The following is a 25547-nucleotide window of genomic DNA, read 5'->3' as shown; positions in this document are numbered from 1 at the left end:
TAGTACTGTACTAAAGGGCTTAATGTAAGAGTTCCTCAGCATTCTGTCATACAGGTGCATACTAGAAAATGTGTAGCTTAAACAGGCATGAGACTCAACATTTAAATCATTATTGTGTGATTTTTCAGAAAATCAAAGGATTTGAAGAGCAACTCCGAAGAAAACAGTAATAACAATGGCCCGCTAACATGCTCTACCAAAAATTGTGCTTTGGTGTGTATCTGACGGACGAAAGCCAAACCAGTTCCACACCACTGAAGTTGCAGCATTTTTACAAACCAATTCTGGTTCATCTGTTTCATTCAACGATCCACTTTCGCCTCTCTCATTCTTCGTCGGCGCCAGGCTTTTTCTGCCATGTGCGTATGAAAACAAAGGCACTGCGCATGCGTGTCTTACCCATATTCTATCGCGATATTTCTTTTTCTTATCATTGCCTAACATTATACCGGTATTACCACGAACGGTATGATATGGCCCAGCCCTACTAGCAGGATCAGAAAAACATTTCTTTTTAGTGCTCTAAGCAGAAGGCCATGAATTAGAGGAATCTTTGAACCAGGGCTTTGAGTGACAAGCTTGGTCAAACAGCGATATGAGACATCCTGTCTGAAATCTGGTGTGCCATCTGGTATGCACTAAAAGACCAACTTCTGCATTTGTAAGATGGCACTAAGAGGGGAAAGATGCAGTCAGCAACTTTTTCTGTTTAAAACTTTGTAAAATGTCATTAATTGAGGAAGCGCACAGAATAACAAATCACCCAGACCAAAGTTGAGTATTTACAAGGAACTTTTTCTCTTAAGTGGTTGTAGGCTTCTCACATGCATGGAAAACAACAAATATTTGTATTATTGTTATTACCGCTACCGAAGGAGGTATTTGATGTTTGTTTTTTTTAATCGTGTTGCCTTAAAAAACAGTTTTTCTTTATCAGTGTGTTTTGCTTCATGTTCTGTATTACCCTGCGAACAAATTTAAGTGTAATATCACCAGTGTTGGGACTAACGAGTTATTAAATAACGCGTTACAGTAACTACGTTATTATTGTGGTAACGAGCACGGTAACTAGTTATTATGCCAAAATCAGGAACGCGTTACTCGTTACTGGGATTTAGATAGGGTCGTTACTCGTTACTTCGTGTGGTGGCATCGCGGAGCTTCCACAGATTCAGTAACATTAGCAAGTGGTGGAGGCCAGCAGGTGGATGAAGGAAAAAGGAGGCAAGAGGAGAGACCCGAGGCGGCCGCCGGTCCAAGTGTGAACTGAACTTCAGGTAAGAAGTTATGACCTGCAGTCTCTCTGGGTCAGATATAAACCAAGTTTAGGTGGAGTTTATTTTCGTTATGCTGACTTTTTCCGTACTGCGTGATAGCTAGCTTGACGGAGTTTCTATACAGCTGGGTGGGTGCTATGACACTGATGTTGAACTTTATTTTGTTCATAAGTTATTAGAGTTGCCAATCGTCCCGTCTGGTATTCAGAGAAAATATTACGCGTTTCTTATTGAGGTGAAAAGGAACAGTTTGTCCCGTAATTCAGCTACAATGAAAAAGGCACAAAGCTGGAGTTATTCTGTGTTTACGCTGCACAGCTGCCCCTTCTTCTTTCATTCTCCCCCCTCCCTCACCTGTTGCTACTTCAATCATGAAAACTGATCAGTGATCAGCTGATCGTCTCTCTTGTTTATCGCTCACTTTGCGCCGAAAGAGGAAACCAGCGGATGTCGCGCTAAACAACAGCAGCACGTTTAAGCTTGATCAGCTGTTGTAAGAATTTATTTAATATTAATATTAAGTGCATATTAGAGCATGAGGGTGGGAATGGATGTTTGTATATGTGTGTGCCTGTATGTCTGTGTCTATATGTCAGGTTGGGTATCAGACGCCACCTCTCTGGGGACATCTCAGGCCCTCCAAGGTTTGGAGGCCTATCTCCACCCACCACCACTTCCCCTGCCAGTGGCGGACTCCCTCAGGTATCGGTGCGTTGATGGTTCTTTGTGTGTGGGGGTGGGCGTCCGGGTACACACCGGCTCACTCCTTGACGGCCGCTTATCGGGGCCTGGAGCCTGGGACTCGCTCGGGCCACTTCGGAGGTGGGGTGCCCCCGGCCTCTCGGCCTGGGGCTCGGTCACTCAGGCACGGCTGGCTGCCAGCGGAGCTCACGGGCGCGTCACTGCAACTCCCCCTGGGTTCTGCTCCGCGGCTGCTGAGTGAGCCCTCATCTGGGACTCTCCTCAGCTCTTACTGGGACAGTGGCGCGGCTGCCCCTCTGTTGGCCTTCCTTGGTCTCTTGTGTTCTGGGGGCCTCTGGATGTCTGGAGTTTTGATCTCCTCCATACCTGCTTCATACCCTGGAGGACGGGGCTGTGGCCCCCCCACACTCCCTAGCAGATCGTTACATGGAGAAACCTTTGGAATGCAAGCATGCTGATCCACACAGGTATGCACACGGGTGTACACACGGGTATTCACAGACGCGGACTACAGCTTTCTTGGCTGCTGCCTCAAAGCACATTGTGCGCTGTCTATCTTGCGTGCTGCACAATATCGTTTGTTATTTAGTAACTACTGCTAGCTAGTTTATTGTGATGGTGCCGTTTTTTTTTTTTTACTATGTTGCTCTTTGTTGTTTGCTTTCTCTTCTTTTTTTTTCTCCATACAGGTGACCCAGGTGTTTTGTTTTTTTTTTTTTGTTTTTTTTTTTCTTTCTTCCCCCCCTTCTCACCGTCTCTTCTCCCCTTTGGTTTTCTTTCTCTCCCTCTTTCTTTCTCCCTGTCCTGTCCCGTTTGTAGCAACTGAAAATAAAATAAATTCATAATTATAATAAAGGTCAATCAAATGGACCAATATGGCAAGGCCATAATGATCCACTTGGTAAAATAAATCCGCTTGGCATCTTTCTTGGCCTTAAGACAACAATTCTGATGGCTAAAGATCCAAACGGGACACAAAAAAAAAAAAGAAAAAAAAGAATTTATTTAATATTACCGTATTTCCCGGACTACAAAGCGCACCTGTATATTAGCCGCACAAGCTAAAATCAGGGGAAAATCCTGTTTTGTACATACATTAGCCGCACCTGACTAAAAGCTGCAGGTGTTTCAATGTTGACTTATCATATGTAAGAGAATATGCACAAAGGGAATTGTCAGGAAAGAGATGGCTGTTTGGAGACATCACTTTTATTAATATTTTGAAAAACAAGTTATGGGTACATATTTGCATAACTTTTTAGGTATATGTACAAGTAGCGGTAATTACAAGTACGAAACATGTACTGTGCTTCATAAATGAGTAACAAATGTAGTACATAACAATAACCTACAGCACACCAGAAAAATAGATTCGGACTACCTTTTAGGCTCAGGTGCAGCGACACGGCTTTAACAAGAAGAAAAGTCAGTCATTCACCACCATCTTCCCCAGTGTCGGATGTCACTTTCAAAACCAAAGAAATCCTCGTTGTCAGTGTCAGAGTCGAACACCCTCAGAAGGGCCGTGGCGGTGTCCTCCTCTCCATCATGCAGCAGTCCAGCCCTTTGAAATCCGTTGGTGATCATGGATGTTTTCACACTTTTCCACGCTGTCAGAATCCACCGGTGGAGTTGAGCACAACTTGCCTTTCGCAAGTTTATGGCCGCTTGTCATCCACGCCTCCTGCTGAACGTGTAGCGCTACTTTGAAGTTTGTTTTTCGCGCTACTTGTACGGCACTATGTTGCCTGGCGGATGGACATGTGACCAACATACTACTCTTGAACCCCGATGTGTGTCCGATCACATGCCCTTCTGCCAGGCAACGTAGTGCCGTACAATAGCAGAACAAATAAAACAAATCGTCTTACGATATGACAAAAATCATGGACAATCCATAGAAAAGCCACACCTGACTAAAAGCCGCAGGGTTCAAAGCTTGTGCAAAAAGTAGCGGCTTATAGCCCGACAATTACGGTAATTTCTAGTATCAGCTGATGTTTGCTGGAGCCACAGCTGTAAACCTGCTGGTCATGATGTCGGTTTGGATGTGTGATGAGAGGGAAACATGAAGATGAAACCAGGAGATGTCCTTACTGAATCATCAGAGCTGAACAGGTGATGGAGAAACAGGTTTATCTTTTAGGTGACATGAATGAGTTGAAATTATGAACTGTTTCCGAGAGACAAATAACACCAGGATCCTTTTCTAAGTAGCTGACAGCTGGTAACTGTGCAGGGGCGGGTCTAGCAAAGTGTTGCCAGGGGTCCATGTAGGGCATTAACAGGGAAAGGGGGGCACAAAGAAATACTTTTCTTTCTTATTCTCATTTAAAATGTCTCTCTTTTAAAAAATAATTATCTGAATCTTACAACAAACGATTGATAGATTGATGCATATATACCATCAAAACAGTGTACATCACTGTCACAACAGTGTTTATTTTCATTCAAAGGCTTTATGATTTTTCCTATAATGGTGGGCCAGTGTCTAGTCAAAATGCCCGGGACGATTTTTTTTTGTCCCAGTCCAGCCCTGTATGCAGCTCATCTGCAGTCTGGTGTTGCCTACATCTTCCTATTCAGAAGGCAGAATTTCCGAGTTCTGAGTACAATCGAAAGCACCACGACTGCAGTTTTTGTGTTGGATGTAAAAGGTGCACATGACGCTGTGACGTAGGCTAGAATCATGGCAGCAGTCAATGACTGTCCAGGCGTGGGATTTCTCTCGTGGAAATATGCACATTATCTTTTCCTTTCTATTGGTAGGTGGCACAGTGCACTTGTGGCACGTAAGCAAGCTAGAAGACTGGCAAAGTTATGGAAGCAACACATTAACAAGAGAATTCTGAGTAAAACCAAAGTTACTTTCCCTAGTAACTAGTTACTTTGAAAGTAACGAGTAACTTGAAGTAACTGAGTTACTTTTGAGAGAAGTAACTAGTAATGTAACTAAGTTACTATTTTAAAGTAACTTACCCTACACTGAATATCACATATGTCTAGTTTAATCTCCTAGGACCTGGGTCCACATATGTGGATATCACATTTTGGGTTGTCTAGACCAGAATACTAAATTTTGCTCTACAAGGGCCTGATATCCACTTACGAGGACATTACACTGCCACTGTTCTATCGAAATCTAAAGCAAATATCCTCATGTGTGGATCTGATTTTTCTCAGAAACAAAAATAAGGTTAAAATAAAAAAATCACGTTCTTTGTTTTTACATTCATAAGGTCCCAATCAGCCCAAATAGCAAAGACAAATTAAAAATGCATGCCATGAAAGAGTTCGGGTCTCAGGAGGTTAAACATCACTTTTTTTTTTTTTTTTTTTTTAATCCCACTAGAGCTCAATTCAAAGTTTTTAAAAAAGCACACTAGTGTTTCTAATAAAGCCTTTGTTGTGACAAATAATCTTCAAAATCGAGCTAATTGTTTAAGATGCCTGCAAACTATCTAAGGAGAATGTGCTACACTGTACCAGACACTTCATACTTAGACCGTGCCCTTTTAACAGCATCTGTTGTGCCATTACCCATCTTAAAATTGTAGCTTGTGACAGAAAGTATTACATTATAATGGACAGTCTATTCCTCAATTCCAGCTTCACACATAATGGCAGCATGATTTTGTTAGCAGCATCATGCTGTAAATCCCCCATTCACTTTATTCAGTGTTCACTCCATAGCTTAACAATCTTTAAATAATTTGTAAAACACTCAAAACAGCTACTCTATTCACAGATCATACTGTGTATACAGTATACTAGATCCATAAGTGCTGTGCTTTAGCTAGCAGAGGGCAAAACATAGTATCTGTCACATTATACTGAGGGCCTTTGCATTTAATTAACGTCATTGTGTTAAAATTTGCTAAAATACACAAGATGACACTCGCAAGATAGTCGTCAATGAATAAGCATTCATGGAACTAAACGGCTAAATTATTATTTTTTTAAAAAGATAATTTATATATTGGTTCCCTTTCTTTAAAGCTTTTTAAAAGGATTAAAAGGAGGACTTTTTAATACTTCTAAGAAAATCTTCTACAGTCAAAGACTAGTACCCGTTCACATCACCAAATATTGCGTTTCCTCACTTCGGATGCTCTGTTAGACCTTTAGTGCAGCCACCTTCAGTTGCTGGTTGTTTGTGGGGTTTTCTGCATTCATTTCAGTCTTCAGGAACTGAAAGGCATGCTCTATTGGGTTGAGATCAGATGGCTGACTTAGCCACTGCCGAACATTCAATTTCTTTGCCTTTTAAACTTGTTTTGGGTAATTATTTTCATTGTGAAGTGCTGTTCTATCTGTTTTGCTGTATTTGGCTCAGTCTGAGCAGCGAATATAGACCTGTACACTTCATAATTCACCCTACTTGTATCAGTCATATTATCAATAAACATTAGTGACCGGCTTCCACTGACAGCATAGTGCATTTAAAAAAGTATCAATTCCTACAGAAAGCTACAAGTGAGAGAGGCAAAGAAGGCAGAATGGCAAATTAGGAAAAAAGATTTAGAGCAGTAAAATCATCAATTAAAATAATAAAAATAAGAATTACAATTGCATATAAAAATAAAAGAAGAAAAAATGAATAAACAGCCAGAGTTCTTTGCATAGCATAGCATTAACATGGTGATTGGTGAGAAAAGTGCAATAGTGTGAATTACACTGTATTGTTCTCATACCAACCAATCAAAATCATAGAGATTTGTTAGCGCTGTAATGAGCCATATGCAGAATGAATAAGCTTTTCACTGGTAATTAAGATACATAATGATCGATTTTACAAGTGAATTGTCAGAGCAAAGATCAATTATCCTCATTATTTGAATCAGACTAATTAACTCCCAATAAATGCAGAGAGCTGACAGGTTTAAATACTCAACATGCTTTTGGGTGCATCATCTGATTAGCAGAGCTGAAATGTAAAAACAAAGACTGGCAGAGATGTCATAGGGCAAAATCATTCTAATGTTCCCTGTGGTGCATGCATAACGTCATAATATCTGGCTTCTCTTTTTAAGAGCACGGTCTTATTAAAATGTTAAAATGGAGTAGAGTCATCAGTATGCCAACACTAATGATAACTGTTTAGCACTAGTCTAACAGGGATCTGCGAATCCTTTAAAGTCCTGAATAGCATTACAGATGTAAATCATGCTGTCAGATTTGATCTCTGCTGAGGTTGAAAATTTGTGTATTTATGCTGCAAATGCACGAGGTCAGACCTCTTGATCTAATTAGAGTGATTAAAAAAAAAGTCTGTTCAGCCCAAATATGATGGCATTTATGTTTGTTTCATGCATCATTTATAAGAAACATTACAGGTAGCTCATGGATGAAAAAATCTCATGTTTTTATCTGCTGTTTTAGCCTCATTAGTCGAGCAGAAGCTTGTGTGGATATCTAAGAAACTGATTTAATGCAAGTCATGGAAATGGAGGTAAACTGCCTTCTGGTTACCTTCCTAATGCTTCTCATTTTCTCTGTGACATTCAGCTGAGTGTCACAATAGAAGACATATCAAATGTTTAAAATAAGACATTTGACTGTTTCACAAAAGATTCATGAAATAGTGAACTAGGTCATGGCAGCAACATGCTGGAAAAAGGCCGGGACAGGGGGTAAAAATAAGTGGTACTAAACAGACACCACTGGAGGAAAAATTTGAAACATTTTGCCACTAATTAGGTTAACTGGCAACAGATCAGTAACAAGATTGTATACATATAGATAGCATCTTAGAAACGCAGTTTTCTTCAGAAGTAAAGATGTGCATTGGTTCACCAATCGGAAAAAGAAAAAAAAATCTCAACACTGGACGCTCATGATCTTCAGGTCCTCAGCACTCAATTAAAAACAATGAGCCTATGCAGTGATTTTTTTTAATCACTGCATAGGCTAAGAAGAGAAGGAAATCATTGTGTGTGTGCCAACCGCAAATGCAAGTCAAAGCTCTACCATGCAAAGAATAAGTAATATGTGAAAATGACCCAGAAATGCAGTCATCTCTGACAAAACTGATTAAAAATGCACTGAGGCAAAGTGGGAAATTGTTCTGTGGGCAGATGGATCAAAATTTGAAATCCACTGTAGAAAACATGGACGCTGTACCTCTGATGGTATGGGGGCACTATCAGCAACATGTGGTCCGATCCAGATGTCTTGCATATTTCAGCAAGATACTGCTAAACCACATACTGCATGGCTTTGGGGTTGCAGATCAATCTGTATATTTACTTTAACTTACCAATAATAACTTACTCTAGTCAACTATCCAAACAGAACACAATGACAGCATTCCGAGTACTGCCTTACAGACACAATGCAATATTCTGCATATGTCTCGATAAGCCTATTAGCTTTTCTATATCGCTTGCCAATTAAAAAAAAAAAAAAACTGCAATCATGTCAACTCCGACTACTCTCATGGACAATAAAGCTGGGAACCGACAGAGATGAAAACTAATTTTGATAACTCTGTATGTCTTAGGCAGTACAAAGGAAAATCTTTATATCTTGTGCTACAAAATAACAGAGAGGTCTGTTATTCAACAAAACCAAATTATGCTGACACCAATGGTCTGCTTGAGAACAGGAGCAATAATAAAGCAAGAATGACAAGTCTTCATTACTAATGCTTTGTGTGACTCAGAGTGAATTGATAACACACTGAAACTCATTTCCTATAAATATATACCTCTGGAAGACCTTTGGAGGCAAGTTGATTGTTCTTTAAAATGAAATAATGAAAAACTGTTGAATGACAAGATCAATTCAAAGATTCATTGGTAGCTCATCAAAGCTTTAAATAATACTTTTGGTTAACTCTGAGAAATGAAAACCTGTAATGTGAATTTTAAATGCACCAACTTTCTTAATTTATCATCTTAATAACTCAAGCATGTTTAATTAATTTTTTATTTAAGGAGCCAAATTAGTTACTTGGCTAATCTGCACAAAATAAGAAAACGTTCAATATTAATAAGTATTCTCTTGAAAAACTGTTTTATATTCATTTTGAGCAATACCAACCACAGTGCAACAATGTGATAGGAATATTTTTTCCTTATCTACGATTTTAAACCACGCTGGACAATATGTCAAACTCCATACACTTTAAAATTGGCAGACTTTAGCTAATTCAATTTTTCGCCTATTTTGTCAAACATAACAAAACAAAACAAAAAACAAACACCAACTACATTTTCTCAAAAATGGCAATTTGAAAAAATAAGTAAAGAAAGAAAGAAAGAAAGAAGCCTGTATGCCAACTTGCTGTCCCACATCTGAGTATGACAAACTGGCATTGGCTAAATCTGAAGGTGTTTTTTGTAAAGCAAAATCTTTTGTTTTGGTACAAAGATGCAATGAATGCTTCTTACCTAAATACAATATATACAATTTTATTTCTATTTATGAATGTAATTGCATTTGTGTAACAACATTCAGGTAGAGCTGCAGTCAAACTTCTGCTGGCCCGAGATTGACTGTAGCATTGTCACTTTTCACATTCATAGAACAACTTTGAAAATAATTGTTATATCACTATCATTTTTACCAAACCCTTCCAATACCAACTCCAGAATAACGCGGTACTGAAGATCAACTCATTAGCCTAATAGCCTGGAACAAAAATCTCATCAGTTACACATCTTGAGCAAATGCTATAAATGACTAAACCTAGCATTCTGTTCAAATAAATCGAAATTACATCAAACAAAACATTTGCTGTACTCCTCAGTAAAGCACACCACATGAGACTTCGAAAATGAGGATATGTAGCTGGTGTGAACCTGGGATGCTACAACGCAGCTGTCATATAATTACCCATAAGAAGTAATATGCATAGTGATATGTGGAGTCCAATTCCAAGAGCTGATGTCCAACATCAATTTTTCACACCGGGGGGGGGGGGGGGGGGGGGGGGGGGGGGAGTGGAATGTGGAAAACATGCAGGGGAACAGGTTTTCCGAGACTATGCAACATGTAACTCTTATTGTGGCCTCCTGTGTGTGTGTGTGTGTGTGTGTGTGTGTGTGTGTGTGTGTGTGTGTGTGTGTGTGTGTGTGTGTGTAAGTGAACACACTTAAAGAAAAAAAGAAAAAATTAACTTCGCCAACTTTTCTTTTAGTAATGTTATGTGTGTAGTATCCCAGATTCTCTAACTCTGTGCTTTCCCTATAACAAGTCCTATTTAATTGTACTGTAACTGGGTCACAATTTTTTTGGCAAATCATGTAGTCTGAAAAAAACAGAAGAAACAAAAACAAAGAAAAAGAAAAATATGAATAAAGTAGCAAACAGAGCATTTCCTTACGTCCCTTGTCCATTTCTCGAGGTCAGAGCTATTTTGGCAGTAGGAGAGGAAGCTACACAAATTAATGTTGCGGCTCATTAGTGTACACATTCCTTCCTTAGCAATTACTATTGATTTGCCCTTGAGAAAGGTACCTGCCTACAACACACACTATTACAAATAGTACAAGGGTTGCTTATTTAAGCAGTCCATAAAGATGGAAATTAAACCTTGTGGTATTTTGCTATGTAAATAGGTATTGAATTTTTTTTTTTCCAGTTCTATGGTCCAAACACTACAATGGAGGCAAATGGAATTTTATTTGCATTGCTCAAAGTATTCAATCGAGTGTGACCTTCCTGGATCACTATTCAGTGACTAGGTTTGGAAAACAGCCAGCTCACTATATACCTACTTATTGCTGTAGATTTGTTTGCAAGAGGGCAGACGTATTTTTTACTTTTATGTTGTAGTTCAATCAGTAATTGACATTTACTTACATAAATGCAGCACAATAACCTTTATGTGTGCTGTGCACATACATTAGCGTAGTGTAGTTTAAAAAAAAAAAAATAGACGAGAGAGAGTAATTGGGCTCAAGTGTGTGTGTGCCCCCATAACACAACAAACAGAACCCATGTCATTAGTACCCACTGGACTAAGTCTTTGATGTTGCCTATCCTTCTTGTTGTTTGATGGTACTGGCCTTGTAGATGAAGCACAGGAATCAAATAATGCATTATGAACAGAAGCCAAAACACAGCAGCAGTTAGCTTAGTCTGGTTGTCTAGAATACTCAGATTTCATGGGCGAACATGTAAGTCCAAGGTTCCATCAGTAAGAGTTGATCTCAATGAAATTTAACTTCGTTGTGTGTTGCAAGTGATCCCAGTTTCCAAAGTGACAGGTCCACTGGGTGAGTTATTAGGCCGATAGGGCTGGAAACAACTATGGATTTTTTTCCTTGCCCATCGGGATTTGTTAACATATAGAAGGCCGGTACACCGCTGATAAATGCAAGATAATGCAAGATATTTAGGTTTGGTAAACATATTGGCTGCCTGACAAAATAAGAGAGTTTAAAATAATTTTTAATGTTTCTCTGGGTTTTTAATGTGAAACGTTTTCATTTTTATATGCATTAAAAAGTCATAAATTAGTAAATGAGTTATACTTTTGATGTAAAAAATACAACGGGTTCAGTTAGTTTTGCTCACTTTGTCAGTACAGGTAATAAATTGGGTCTTCCTGAACTAAATGGCAAGCAATACATTAAGGATCGGTAGAATCAGTAGGAGATGAAGAGATGGCAGGAGCAAGATTTGTTGTTATAGTCTTGTGCATGTGAAAGAAAGAAGGAGGAAGTCAGAATACAAGTGTGTAAATGTGAGGAAGACAGGTGGAAAGGTGAACAAGCAAGGAGTAGATATAGTGAATGCTGATGAGTTTAAATACCTGGAGTCAACCACCCAAAGCAATGCACGGCATATAAGAGGGATGAAGAAGAGAGTGTGGAGTGGGTGGAAACAAGTGTCAGGGGTGATTTGTGACAGAAAGACAGCAACAAGAGTGAAAGAGAAGGTTTGCAAGGCAGCGGTGAGATCTGCTATGATATATGGTTGGAGACAGTGGCAGTAACAAAAAACAAAACAAAACTGTGAATCCGTGTTTGGAAGCAGCTAAATGTAATTTGACAAGACAAAACAAAACACCAAACCAATACCTGCAGGCAGATGTTAAATGGCTAACTATACTATAATGTATAAAGACAGATAAATAGCAAAAAGATGTGAGAAGAAACACCATTTAGCAAAAAATAATAGTTACAAAAATGAGATGAGATAACTGTAATGTTCTTTAATTATTCACTCATTTTTTATATTTAATCTTTAGCATTTCCACAATAGTATATTCATTAAATTATTCCTTTTAAGAGACACTGCTGACATTTCCCTTAGTTCGCTAATAGTCATCACCAAGCTCAAGTACTGAAACTTTCACTTTCTATAATGGGCTGACAGGGGCTGGTGTGAAATCAAGGGTCCCCTGCACTGACAGCAATCAGTCCAATCGAGACGCTTCATGATTGTGATTTGCTTCAATGAAGAATGAGGAACCCCTATAAATAACAAAAATTACAATACGACTGGTCCTGCCATTTACTTCTATACTATCCAGTTTGAATTCTAATCTCACTCTCCATGGGAGATCAATTTAGGTGTGATAGTCCAAGTCAGAAGTCCAATTTTTATTCGCACTCTGCCCCTGTGCGGTGACTACTTTAGAGAAGTACAAAGCTTGACTACATTGCTCAAAGTCTCTTTTTCAGGCACTTTGAAAATTAAGAAAATAAACAGAGTTCTTTTCATCCACATAAAAAGGTAATGACTCAAACATAAGCTCAAAAGTCCAAGGAAAAGAAAAAAGAAAACTAAGAAAGAAACTAAAGTAATTATTTTGTTTAAAGAAAATACTTGTCTATATCTGCTTGAAGAATTACTTAATCTTCCTTCCTGGTAAACAGGACTAATCCTAAGCCAACTCTCATCTCTTTGTAGTGTTTCCAAAGAGAGACTGACTTCTTTTTCACTCATTTCCAATCCAGTCTTGTACCTTACCATTTTTATAGAAATATTTTTTTCTTTATTTGTTACTGTGATCACTCAGGTGATCCCAATAACCCCTACTCAACACTGTTTTTGAATTATTCAAGCACAAAAAGGCGCCTAACAATTGGATGAACCAGCGTTGTCTCTAAACAATTTTAGATTGTATCACTAGCCTCAAAAACCACGTTTGTTCCCATTTCTTTAGATTAATCTATAAAAATGCTAAACATATGAATTTGACAGTCATCAAATAATTTTTTTTCACCAACAGAGTAATTCTCAAAGAACTGTTGGCTGAAAACTTCTATTTTAGCATGGTGTGCAGTTTGCATCTAGGAAAATTAAGGAAACTGGACAAGTGGAGAATAAAAGATGAAGTGGCAGACCTAAAAAACTATAGTTTTTATCTGAAGTTTTTATCAGTATCTGAAGAAGAAACCAGATAATATACAGAATGAAAAATCTAGCAAAACAGGAGAGTTCAGGCTGTGTTGAATAAATGTGTTCATACCAAATATCAACTTTTAAGCGCATTAGAATTGCTACAATAGAAGTCTGCTTTTCCCTTATAAACTCCATTTCCATGTCCTGCATAGCTCCACATGTTTAAACAGGTGCAGAACTTTTCGTTTTTCTTAACAGAATAGAGAAATAAGGGATGTTTCAACACTTTTTCACTATACTGCAAGAAACACTAGAAAATGTGTCAGTGGTTTAACAAAACAGAACTCATTCTGCATTATATATTTTCCTGTAATTAACTGACAGCCACTGTGATAAATCAACACTCAGTATATGGTATTGGAAAGCAAATTTATCTGCAAAGGTTTTCTATGCAAAATGGTCTCAATCAATTTCTTTTAATGTACTTTGTTAAAAAAACCATTTTATTCAAAAGGGAAAATTCTAAATTAAGGGCTAAATTTAGGAAAACATGACTATCCACACGCCTGCACAGGGTGGCAGGAGGAGAGATTCCACCTCTCTATCGGACTTCAGTTCCAATAAAACATGCATGGAGGTGTGTTCAGATCTATTTGGGCCTGCTTCACCTCCTCCACTACCTCAAGCTTCTTCATCTCTAGAGATGTGACATTTCATGTCTTAAGTGCCAGTATCCAGGGCTGTTTATGCGGCACTGACCCAAACAAACCCCTATGCTACCCAGTGATGCAGATGGCAGACATATGAAGCAGCTTCTGATGAAAGCTGGAAAAAATAAATTCACTCAGAAGTGGACCTGAAACATAATCAAGCCACATGGAGATAACGATTTTAAATTTCAGCAAAAAAATTATGGTTTTTCACATTAGCTGATCACTGATTTTCAATGTCAACTGATGAGAAAGAACATGAGAGAGAAAACAATGTAAAAAAAATAAATAAAAATAAAATAATAATAATAATGATACCTGTGTCTCACAAGATCTTTGAGACCAGCAGAAAAATATAGACATTTATGCACATTTTTGTTTCATACAGATGCAGACACAGTTGCTAAAAAGTGTCACTAGTCTCCTTTCTCATCAACTTATGCCTCACATAGAAAAGTCCATCATGCAGGCACTCCCATTGCTTGCACACATGTATTCATGCACGTCTCCAAGCACACACACTCACAAACATTAAAAAGCAGAGAGAGGTGCGACTTTAAGTCTTCTCTCCTCTCTTCCCTGGAGCAAAAAGTCAGGGTCTGGGCTGAGGTGATAAGTGCACTGGGATGCTGCCAAGCAAATAGCACACACACACATGCAAAGAAAAGTAAAACAAGAATATAAATATAGCTATATTTACTCAAACACAAATAAAATCCCATTTGTACAAAAAAAAAAAATGTAATTTTGCCTAAGCACACATTTAGAGAAGACCACTGATACCAACAATATAGCTAAACAATAGTGTGAATGAGTGAAGCGATTCGTGAACTTTCACAGTGTAAAGTGGTACAGGAAGCATCCTCAGAGGATGCATGCTCATACATACATGCACCACTTAATTGGTGTACATCTCCCACCTAGGGGCCACATATGGGTACTCACTGACATTCATGCTTATCTAAAGACTTGCAGGAGGCTTTGAGCTTGCTTTGAACTGCTGTCTGACAACATACTACATAAAGTGACCGTTTTCCTTTTCGCTGCCTGGAATGAACCCTTTATGCTCTTCTCTGCATCTACTCTATGAGTTCCAGAGTGGCATAAACTATCACAAGAACAGATGGGGTTTTTTTTAATTCACGGGACACAGAAAGACACTCTGATAAACAGACAATTAAACTCAAAACAATAAGAAATAAATTCATTATTAAAGTTATTTGTCTATTATCCAGTAATGGAAATGAAACAAGAGAAAAACTGATTTAAAGATTTCAAAATTAGATCTGTACCGTGTATGAATTACACATTTCACTCACCAGTTTCTTCCTCTTGTCCTGCTCAGTTGGTGGCTCCTCATCATCACTCAGCTTGGGCTCTTCAAAATGGCTCATCAGCATGCAGCTGCAAACACAATAATATTCAACTCAATATTAATAACCGCAAATAAACCTACACAGTAGGAGACAATTTCAGAACAGGCAGCATGCATACACAGGCACTCCAAATGCTGAACCCTCTGGCACCCCTTTTTTCCTGAATGCTATTCATATTGGTTCATCTGCATGCAGAGAGAATTACAAGTAAAACCTTTGTGCACAGTATACAGTCTGTGTATGGTCTTTTATTTCCTTTGTCCTTACTTAAGCCTTATTGTGAGTAGAGATAAGGTGGGGGGGTCCTGAATGTCCCACTGTGATTGTGGTGCGTAGCTACTGATAACTCGTGATCAGAAATTTTAACTCTATTCCACCTAAACCAATGACATTCAAAATGACAAAAGTTAATTAACTCACAATTCTGGGTAGACAAAAATGCAGACTAGTAAATGGTAACTCTTCTGGGCACGTCATTAAAGAAGCTACAGTCAACTTCTTGTACTGTTAACACTGAAAAACTGTAGCATGCCAAATTGACTATGTTATTTTACTGAAATTCATTCATGGCCGTAAGGACTTCTCATTTCACACTATGCAAGAACAATTCTAAACCACTCACGAAAACACAGGTCTGTTCGTTTAAAAGTTTACGTAATTCCAAAATAAAAGGGGAATGATTGTATTACTCACTGTTTTCTGTCTCAGCTGACTGCATTTATAAACAGCAAACAACGCTCAGAGGAATATGTTCATCTACAAATATATTACTGCTCGTGTCACACCCAACAGGGACCCAAAACGATTCAACATATCACTGGCAAACAAACGCATACAGTAGACTTTGCTCCCAGCTTTTCAGTTCATTTCACACCATTAGATCTTAGTATGGTGCTGAGCATCTTTCACAGCAGTGAATAGGTGTCTATGTTTGGTGAACATCTGCTAAGAAACTGCTGAGAAAGAGACCAAAAATATTGAAATATGTAGAGGAGGTTCAAAGTGTAAGGAGCGCTGTACTCAGTAACTTTTCCCACAGTGAGAAAGTGATGGTAACTCAGACACGGGCATTACTGTGAGGCTTTATCAAGGTGCAAATACAACCAAGTCAATCTCTCATTTGCTTTCCTTGTTTTCCCTGTAGTGAGCCGCTGCCCCCATGAAATTAATTTTTATCTCAAAATATTTCTTCTGAGGTTTGCATTTGATGAATTCCAACTTCAGCATCGCATCTGCATTTGTAGTGCTTCAAGCACTTTTGGGCGTCTTCATTCATTATGCATGAGTTTTGTCAAAATTACAAACTCCATTCATTTGTGAAAAAAATGATGGGAAGGTTTGGACTGTATAATTTCCACGTTTATAAGCACAGTTTTTTTCTGCTCTTCATTTGTCAGGGGAAAAAAATATGAATACTTACTCTTTGAAAGTGCCCGTTTCAGGATCTTCTGTCATTACATCATGTAATGCCTCAACACAAATGTTGACGATGCCACAGAACTTGTCCTGAATCACGCTGATAACAGAGAACAAAGCTTCATTACTCATGCTGATCTCACCATCGCTTTTGACATCATCAGTACATTTTCACTGGAAAAAAAAAATGGGACAGTGTTATTTTGCTTTTACTTTATTAGTTACACAACAAAGCCTTATCATGTTGTCCACACAGTTCTCCAGAGGAAACAATTTTTTCACATTATATGCATTTCATATGGGCAAAATTCATAGTAATTCTATCTTACAATAAAAACTAGCCCAGTTGCTACTTCTAGATAAGACTATCTATCAACTATCCTATCTGATTATTGGTTCACAGTTATCACTTATATCACTATGTCTGTATTTCTACATTAAAAAAGATATATTGTATCATAACAGCCATTTGAAGAGCCTCTAGTTGAACTACTCCGTTCCTAAAACTAGCAATTAAACTCCAGAGTTTAAAACCCCTTTACATATAAAGCATTTAGAGACCAATCACACAACTACTACATGACTCCAACAGAAAATTTTATATCTCATGAGTTCACACTTGCTTGTAGTTCCTTAGTTTCCAAAATAACAATTCACTACCATGTACCCAAGACACTGTAAGATTAGGCCTAAACTCTCAAGTCTCATATAATTTAGCATGGTTTGCTGAAACAGCCTCTTCCTGACTCACTTCACTCTTAATGCACTCATAAGCCATTATCGATTTAACACTCATTAACTGTGTCTTCTCTTTCAGTTTGTGTTTTTTTCACTCTGTTGTCATTTGTTGCCTGCCATTCTGCAGATATATCTGGCTGCAGAGGTGTATTTTCCCAGTCCTCACTTACCAGCCCGGCCAACCTGTCAACAGCCTGTCGTATTGTTTCTCCTATTTCTACACTTTTCACTTTAAAATCACCCCAGTCGGTTGTAACAAATGAGAGTCCTCCCAGAGCCTGGTTCTCTTGGAGCTTTACTTCTGTTAAAAGGGAATGATTACTCCCGACTTTTAGAAAGTCTTTACTTAAAGTGTATCGTCTTGTTTATCTCTGTAATACTGTTAGGTCTTGACCCTTCTATCTAAAGTGCCCTGAGATAAGTGACTGGCACTTTGGGCTATATAAATATAACTGACATCAACAACCTTTAAAAATAATATAGTTTATGAAACCCAACCACACAAGCTTGGAGACTTGCCACAGTCACTGGTGAACTATTTGAGTGAGTCTCAGTGGTTAGTGGTAGTGGAAAGAATATACTTGGGGGGTTTTTCTCCCCTACATCAACAAGAATGAGAAAACAGGGAAGGAAGTGTTAGTGTGAGTGAGTATAGGCACTGATACATCAACTGTTCCTTCTTCTGTCAGTTCATATTCTCAGCCAGGTAGACCCAAGGCAATGCTACATAAAGTTCACTAAGCATTAGGACAAGCCATAACCTGGAAAATCAGAATGAAAGAAGTAAGTATACACAGATGTGTCCCTTATTTTGTAAGTGTGGCAATTTTACACATACACATGGTACCAAATCAGACTAAATATTGATATCAGTGCTAAATAATCTGAAATGTGCTCAATTACCTAGTCACCATAATATTAATTAGGAAATAAAGATTACTGGCCTGATGGTTTAGGCAACTCTCGCACACACACAAAATCATATCTAGCAGTGGCTCTACAGTTGATCCTTTTGGTAAAATATACCTACCAATATCCTGGGAGGGTAAAATAAAATCACTAAACATTTGTGCCCCTGGTTATGAATAACAGTCTTAAATTGGTGGCCATGGCAACAACTGGAAATAGGCTTTGCCTTTAAGATCATTTTAACATGTCTGTCAATTCTAATTCTATCAACCAAAAACAACTCCCAAGTGAAAAACTAATAGCTGATTAGTGGTGCTGCTCAGTGCCTGTCATTTAAATCACCCTTAAGTGAAAAACTTCACAGTGATTACATGATGGCTTGCATGCCAAAACAAACTATTTACAAACTAGTTCGCAGAGATCTTTGAGAAGTAGTCACTACTCTGTCACAGTAAATCCCATTCACTTTTCTTTCCCCTAGTGATTTCTTTCTTGTAAATCATATATAACATATTACATATATAACACCAGCCACGTTATTAGGTATCCTTTGCTAGTGCTGGGTTCAACACCTTTTGCCTTCTCAGAACTGCTTAAATTCTTTGTAGCATAGATTAACTAAGGTGCTATAAACATTCCTCAGAGATTTTGGGCCATAGAGAGATGACAGCATCAGAGAGTTGATATTTTCTCTTATTCTCTGAAAAACCCACACATGGTTATGTGGGAAAATCCTAGTAGATCAGCAGTTTCTGAAACACTGGGACTAGCCTATCTGGCATAAAAAGTCACTTAAAGTTAGGGGAAAAGCTGCAAAATTGGCTAATTTTTTATTTTATTTTATTTTTTTTTAAAGGAACTTCACCATAAATTCCGTTTTGGAACCAATGAGTAAAGCTACAAAGCCTAAGTACCAAAAACTGTAGTACCCTGAATGGTATGGAGAGAAATTTGACTGCAAAATGCTGCAAAAGCATCCGATATGATCCACGAGTGTAAACCAAGATTTGTGAGCTAAACTTAATGAGTTGTGAGTAAATGATTAGCATTTATTCAGCTTTATGATGTACGTATTTGCAAAACAGTTTTACGTGTGGTCAGATTGCTTCATATTTGTGCTTGGATTGAACCGCATGCTTGTGAGTCCTCGTAAGTTACATACAAATCATTGAACACAACAGTAAATCTTAGTTTATGCTTGTGGATCTTATCGTACGCATTTGCAACATCTTTGAGGCAAATTTCTATCCAAAGAATGGCCTACTGAGGCCTGCTCCAAAAGCAAGTAAATCTCTACAGGCTTTCATATGAAAATGCTCAACGTTACATCTGGGGGGGGGGGGGGGGGGGGGGGGGGGGGGGGGGGGAAATTAAGGTGACAGCTTAATAGAAAAAAACAAAAACAATTAAAAAAAAAAAAAGACGGCTTGCACATATAAACATGTATCATTACCATCATCCTTCTGTCAGTACGGCACAGAAAATGTTCAAGTTCAATGTAAGAGGGCTGGTACTCTGTGTCTGTAAGCACGTATCCACGTATTTATCTCTTCATTTATCATAGCGAGAGGTGTTGCCCAGAAAGTGTTTACGGTCGGGACAATAATCCACCAGAAGAAGAGAGACATAAACAAATGTGTTTCATGCTTTGGCTAAAGGATGATGAATTACAGATTTAAGTAACATCGCTTACTATAGCTTGTGACATTAAGTCTTAAAAAGAGATGGAAAGTCGTTTCATTTCTGACAATATATTCTCGCCCCCATATGCAAGTCTGAAAACCCAGCTGTCTGCATTGGCCTGTATAAGGTGTGTATATCAGTATCCGCATTTGTGGTGCTCGGCTGACATATAATTGGCACCCAGAGTGTTAAAGCAGGCGCCCGTTAAGCTGTTGTGCTGTTCTGCATTTTATGGCTGTAAGGAGAAATATATACAGGATAATTTCACCACCTATATCCGTAATGATGAACAAGAGTCTACTAAATAATTTTCCAAGAACATCATTACTTTCCCCCTGTTGTGCCCTAAAGTCAGCTATGCAGTTCAACCCACTTTTCATGAGCTTAAAGCAAAATCAACACAGAAAAGAATTCAAAAATGATTCTCACCTGTTGTCAGAAGGCAGGAGGGAAAGCAGAGCCAGCGACGACAGCTTCCTCCTCTCAGGCTGAGTGATGTTGTCCATTCGGTCAACCCACATCTCTATAACATTGCCCAACAACTGGTCCATCTGATGAGCGGAGAAAAGGAGGAAGAGAAATAAGGAGGACAGAAAAAAGGGTTATTTAAAAAAAAAAAAAAAAAAGAGCAGCAGCAATTTGTACGGAGATGCGTCTCAACCTTCGCTATATTTCTGATTAAACTTCCTGTCTTGTCCTCTGTGGTGAGAAAAAACGAGCATGGTATGATGAGAGACAACTTAGAGAGGAACATCTTTGCATTTATTTAGATTAAGGCTGCAATCTCAGAACTAGGCACAATTAATTTCTTTGCTCAGAGTTTCACAGTAGAGGAGGACAACATTTTAGGGCTTGAAAATGTTACCATTTGCAATTCCTTGGCTCATTACTTTCAGCCTCGTTCACACTGATTCCCTTTTAACAGGCACTTTGCATTTATGTCTCCCACAGACATTCATCGAGTCTGTGCTGAGGAGAGAGAAATGAAGGGCAGACATCAAACCTCACCTCCTGGTTACACTCAGAAGCCATTTGACTTAGCAAAGACGAGAAAAAACTGAAGTTCTGGAGCAGGACACGACCCATGATGCCCAGGTAGGTGGACATCACCACGGGATATCTCTGTAGATCATAGACACGCAATCATGCATACAGATGATGAAAAATAACCACGCATAAATGGTTTTACATAAAACACGAGTCATTAAGCTTGATAAGAGGGAAAAGATGGACCCACTGACACAGCAGAATCCTGTGAATGTGTAACCTTTAACTGAGCTGACTTATCAGTAATTGCCACTATACAGTCTTTGAAGAATTCATTTCAAGTGACAGTAAAGGACAAATTAGAAGAAGGGCCGGGACTATTAACACTTAAGAAAGAACTGAAACCTTAAAAGACAAATTTAAGGTTAAATATGTGGTGAATAATGAAAAACATATTTTTACAGGTTCCTCCTTTTACACAGTTCCAGCGTAGATTCGAGCAAGATGCAAAGGTAAAACTCACCTCACCATCCACAATACCTCTGAAGACAGCTGGCAGCAGGGGCTGAAACATGTGGGCTCCCAGCATGGGGCTAACCTTTAAAGCTATCTCTACCACCTGCAGGGACACAGGGCGAGGAAGGATGAAGGGCGACCCTCAGAGGGTGGAGTAAGCAAAAGGAGCAGAGAGAAACTGACAGGAAAATCTCAGGAGGAAGCCAGAAAAGGAGCACAAAGGGTCAGCCACATAAAAATGTAAAGAAACTTCTGTCGTTATGGGAAAATCCCTCTTTTTTATAGATGGTACAGTACGCGAAAGACGCAGCGTTTTTACATTTTGTATTACTTTCCCAAGAAAACTAAATGCTGCTTCTTGTATTCATAATCAAAGACGGTGATGCTGCAGGTAAGAGGGTCTAGAGTGAGCCGTTTGATATTCCTTATGTGCCATTTCTCAAATTCTTTTATTAGTAATGAGAAGTCATAGCTCCTCTTGCATTATAATGGGGTGTCAGTTAATAAGCAGCAGTGCTTGCGCAGTTTGTGTGAGTAAATGTTTATGTGTCTCCTTTTACTGGATATAAAGGTGCTTTCAGCGCACCTGCTCTTCAGTGGCCACACAGGCACAACAACCTCTCACAGTGGCTGAACTCAAAAGCAATGAAAAATAAATCCAGACAATAAAAGAGAACGAGACACAATCAGCTGTGATTTTGGAAAAACAACATCTACGTGACTTGACTTTTTGTGAGAGGGGAGGAATGGGAGTACCTTGAGCACCTGCACCCGCCCTTCATTTGTGATGTCTTTCAGCAGGTCACAAAACGATCGACACAAGGATTCTGCGTAGTTCTGGGGAGGGAATAATCGGGGTAGATGGTTCAGTTCTGTAAAAACTTATGCAGATCAGCATGCCAACATGTATTATGACAATATAAGAGTTATGTGAAGTCCAAGTGTTCTTTTGTTGTGTCTCACCTGCAGAAACTCTGTAGCTGACAAATATATGTAGCCATTAACAATGTGGAAGCAGGTACGCAGGTTCTCAGAGCTCAGCTCTAAAACAGAAATGTAAATGTTGCACTTTACAAATTGGACAACAGGTAATTTTTGGAGCATTGCATAACAAACAGAGGGATCAAAGACACTGCGAGAATATGGTTTTTGTTTCTAAATAATCTGAGGTGATACTGCTGAGTGAGACTCTTAATTCAGTTCAGTTTTATTTATATAGCACCAAATAACAGATGCCTCAAGGTGTGACTGGCAAAGACCCTACAATAGCACAATATTTGCTGTGGTTTTCTCTATATTGTGGGGTCTTACAGTATAAAGCAATATAAAGCACTCTGAGGTGACCATTTTTGTGATTTGGTGCTAACAGAATTTTTGTGTGTATCTGTGTGCATGTTTAAGTAACTATGTTTCTCTGTAAAGTAACATCTGGCAATAGCAAAGAAGCAAAGCATTCAGCCATCTCAGGTATAATAGTAAAAAAAAAATCATAATTATAAAAATTAAATTAAAAAACAACTTTATAATAATACAATTAATCTAATTTATTATTTTAGAATAATTTAAATTTCTATAAATAAATGTGCTGTAGCCCATGCCCCCACTTTAGACTCAAATCTGCTTGCTGCAAGTATCACTGGAACAACAAGTGGGATTGCTGCAGTCAGCTTTCAGCGAGCTACCCAATTCAAGCAGTGTATTAACAGTTCATTTTATTTTGACTTCTGTAGCTTTATTGTAGATTTTTGCTGATTAAAACAAAATGTAGCTGCTTCCATTCAACATTAAGTTCGCTTTTCTTAATGTTGAAGCTTGCTGAATAGGTGGTTTGAGTAAGGACTCCCGCTAGCTTTTTCCCAGTAAAGTTTGTAATGATGGTTACAGTAGCAGGCACTGCTGTTTTAAATACTACAAACACACTTTGTTTCACTACACCTGAGCTAACCAGTTTGGAAATGGCTCTGCATCTTTGCTGTTCACCCTCTTTTTAGACAGACACTGGTTCCATATCACTCACACACACCCCCTCATTAAATTTCTCTTACGGGTCTGTTTTAGTCGCAAACCCTTACAGTAAATGAAGGGTTGAAGCAAAAAAATCTGCTTCTTTGCGATAAAGTTATTTGAGTTACTTGATGAATCGTCTAAGGCGTAGTTTACAAGATGAGACAATAAACTCCTTAGTTATCAATAGCTTTTCTTTTCTGTTAAATTAAGTGCATTTAGTTTAATTTAAGACTGATGAAAACAATTTCAAGGATATCAAGTTATATAAGGTAAAGACAAACTGTTCAAACAGAAGTCTTGTACAAAAATAAAGACAATTAATTTATACTAGCAACTTCAAATCAAAATAATAAACCACCAGTGCTATCCCCTCTGCCTCCTAGTACTCACACCAATGTATCAATTTCAAAATCCTACGTCGCCTTGTTTTCAAGTTCTCGCATTCACAAATTTTGGTTTCCATGCTGCTCGCCCGGCAATTGACGACAATACCCCATCAGCCTTTTACGGTTATAAACTGTAACACAGTATTGTTACAGTTTTCCTGTGCAGTATTTCCTAGTACACATACTTAAATATAGCGTTGCTTAGGAGGCTGTGATTCCTTGTCCTTTTAAACAAAATCCTACCTTTCTTTTGACTACATCAAAACACCTAAACCTGATGTGTTTACTTGTCAAAGTTTGTCTGCAAGAAGATTATAGTAGAATCTGTGATAAACAATGATAGCGGGCCCACTATGAGCGTGCCTGTTTGTAAAGATGATATTTATGCTAATGCATGCAACATGTTTTCTCCAGCCAACTGTCAGACATAATAAAGTAATGACGATAATATATTCTGCCATCTGTTATCTTCTCAGATACATTATGTATTCCAGGAGCAATTTAGTCACTGCATCAGCCAAAAACAGTATAAGGCTATACTATGCCAAACACATGTAATGAGAATTGATAATGAGTAGACAATTATTGAATATAACACAAAGGAGACACAGGTTAGTGCAAATTATAAGGAAGGAGCAAACAGAGGAATGTCTAAATAGTCAAAATAACTATTTTAATATGTCATTCTGTGTAGAATTGGTACTGGAGGAGAGCATTAAGAGGAAAGAAATGCATTCGTTTGGTCAGCCCAAGTCATAAAAAAAAGAAAAGAAAAGTCAAGGCGACAGATTTCTTAATAGTGAATGAGCAAGGAGACGTCAGTTCATTGAACATTGCGAGCATGGCAGGTCCGCAGAGAATGGATAAATGGGTGTGAATGTCCAAGCTTACTTAGAGACTGGATTTACATATTTTGACATGTGACAGTTTTTATGCATATTCTTTTTTAAGTTAAAAATATATATTTTAGTAAATGTGCAGTAACTCTATAGTTACCTCTAACCCAGTAAAAAACAGATATTGTGTTGCTGGTTTCCCAGATACTTCACCAAATGACCGAAAATGCTGGAACTTTTCCTCTCCTTCAAATTCCATTATGCAGTTATTTAGTAAAGGACACAAAAGAGTTCATTTGATGGAAGCCATTATTTTCATAGCCTAAAAGCGAGCAAAATCAATATTTCAAAAATAAATGTATTCAAATAGATTTAACTTGGACAGAAATTCTTTTGTTGTGTCTAAATCATTTTATTCCCATCAAGGTAACCTGAAAGGAAAGGAAAACATGTGGGTGGCTAATCCATCTCTGTGCTGTCAGTGACACCAATGATTTTATTAAACATTACTGAATCAAATTCAAAAGAAAGCAATACCTCCGCTTTCACAATACCTGCTCCAGCTGCAAATTATAATTTGTGCCAACAAGACAATTACTGCATAGACGTTTCTGTACACAAACAAATATAGGGTAAATAGAATAGCCTGAGCACATGCCAAACTAAACATAACTCTTTAGCAAGTTTATTTTGTTGTGACTGC

At 38.3% G+C, this 25547-nt stretch overlaps 1 protein-coding gene across 1 annotated transcript in view; it reads right to left on the bottom strand.

The window, feature by feature from the left end:
* ipo11 (importin 11) overlaps window positions 1-25547 on the bottom strand; it is a 128335-nt gene that overhangs the window by 15078 nt on the left and 87710 nt on the right. Inside the window, exons 23-29 of the mRNA XM_085294762.1 lie at window positions 22579-22658; window positions 22372-22452; window positions 21623-21718; window positions 21121-21234; window positions 20542-20663; window positions 16787-16882; window positions 15310-15394 (exon numbers count right to left, since the gene is read on the bottom strand). Of these exons, the coding sequence (XP_085150888.1) occupies window positions 15310-15394; window positions 16787-16882; window positions 20542-20663; window positions 21121-21234; window positions 21623-21718; window positions 22372-22452; window positions 22579-22658 (674 nt within the window). The remainder of the gene's footprint in view (window positions 1-15309; window positions 15395-16786; window positions 16883-20541; window positions 20664-21120; window positions 21235-21622; window positions 21719-22371; window positions 22453-22578; window positions 22659-25547) is intronic.

This window comes from Mchenga conophoros, linkage group LG12 (genome assembly GCF_057382185.1).
Source record: "Mchenga conophoros isolate Kocher_MC1m ecotype Shallow Benthic linkage group LG12, M_conophoros_male_GT1.1, whole genome shotgun sequence".
Taxonomy (NCBI): domain Eukaryota; kingdom Metazoa; phylum Chordata; class Actinopteri; order Cichliformes; family Cichlidae; genus Mchenga; species Mchenga conophoros.
This window is presented reverse-complemented; position numbering and strand designations above follow the sequence as displayed.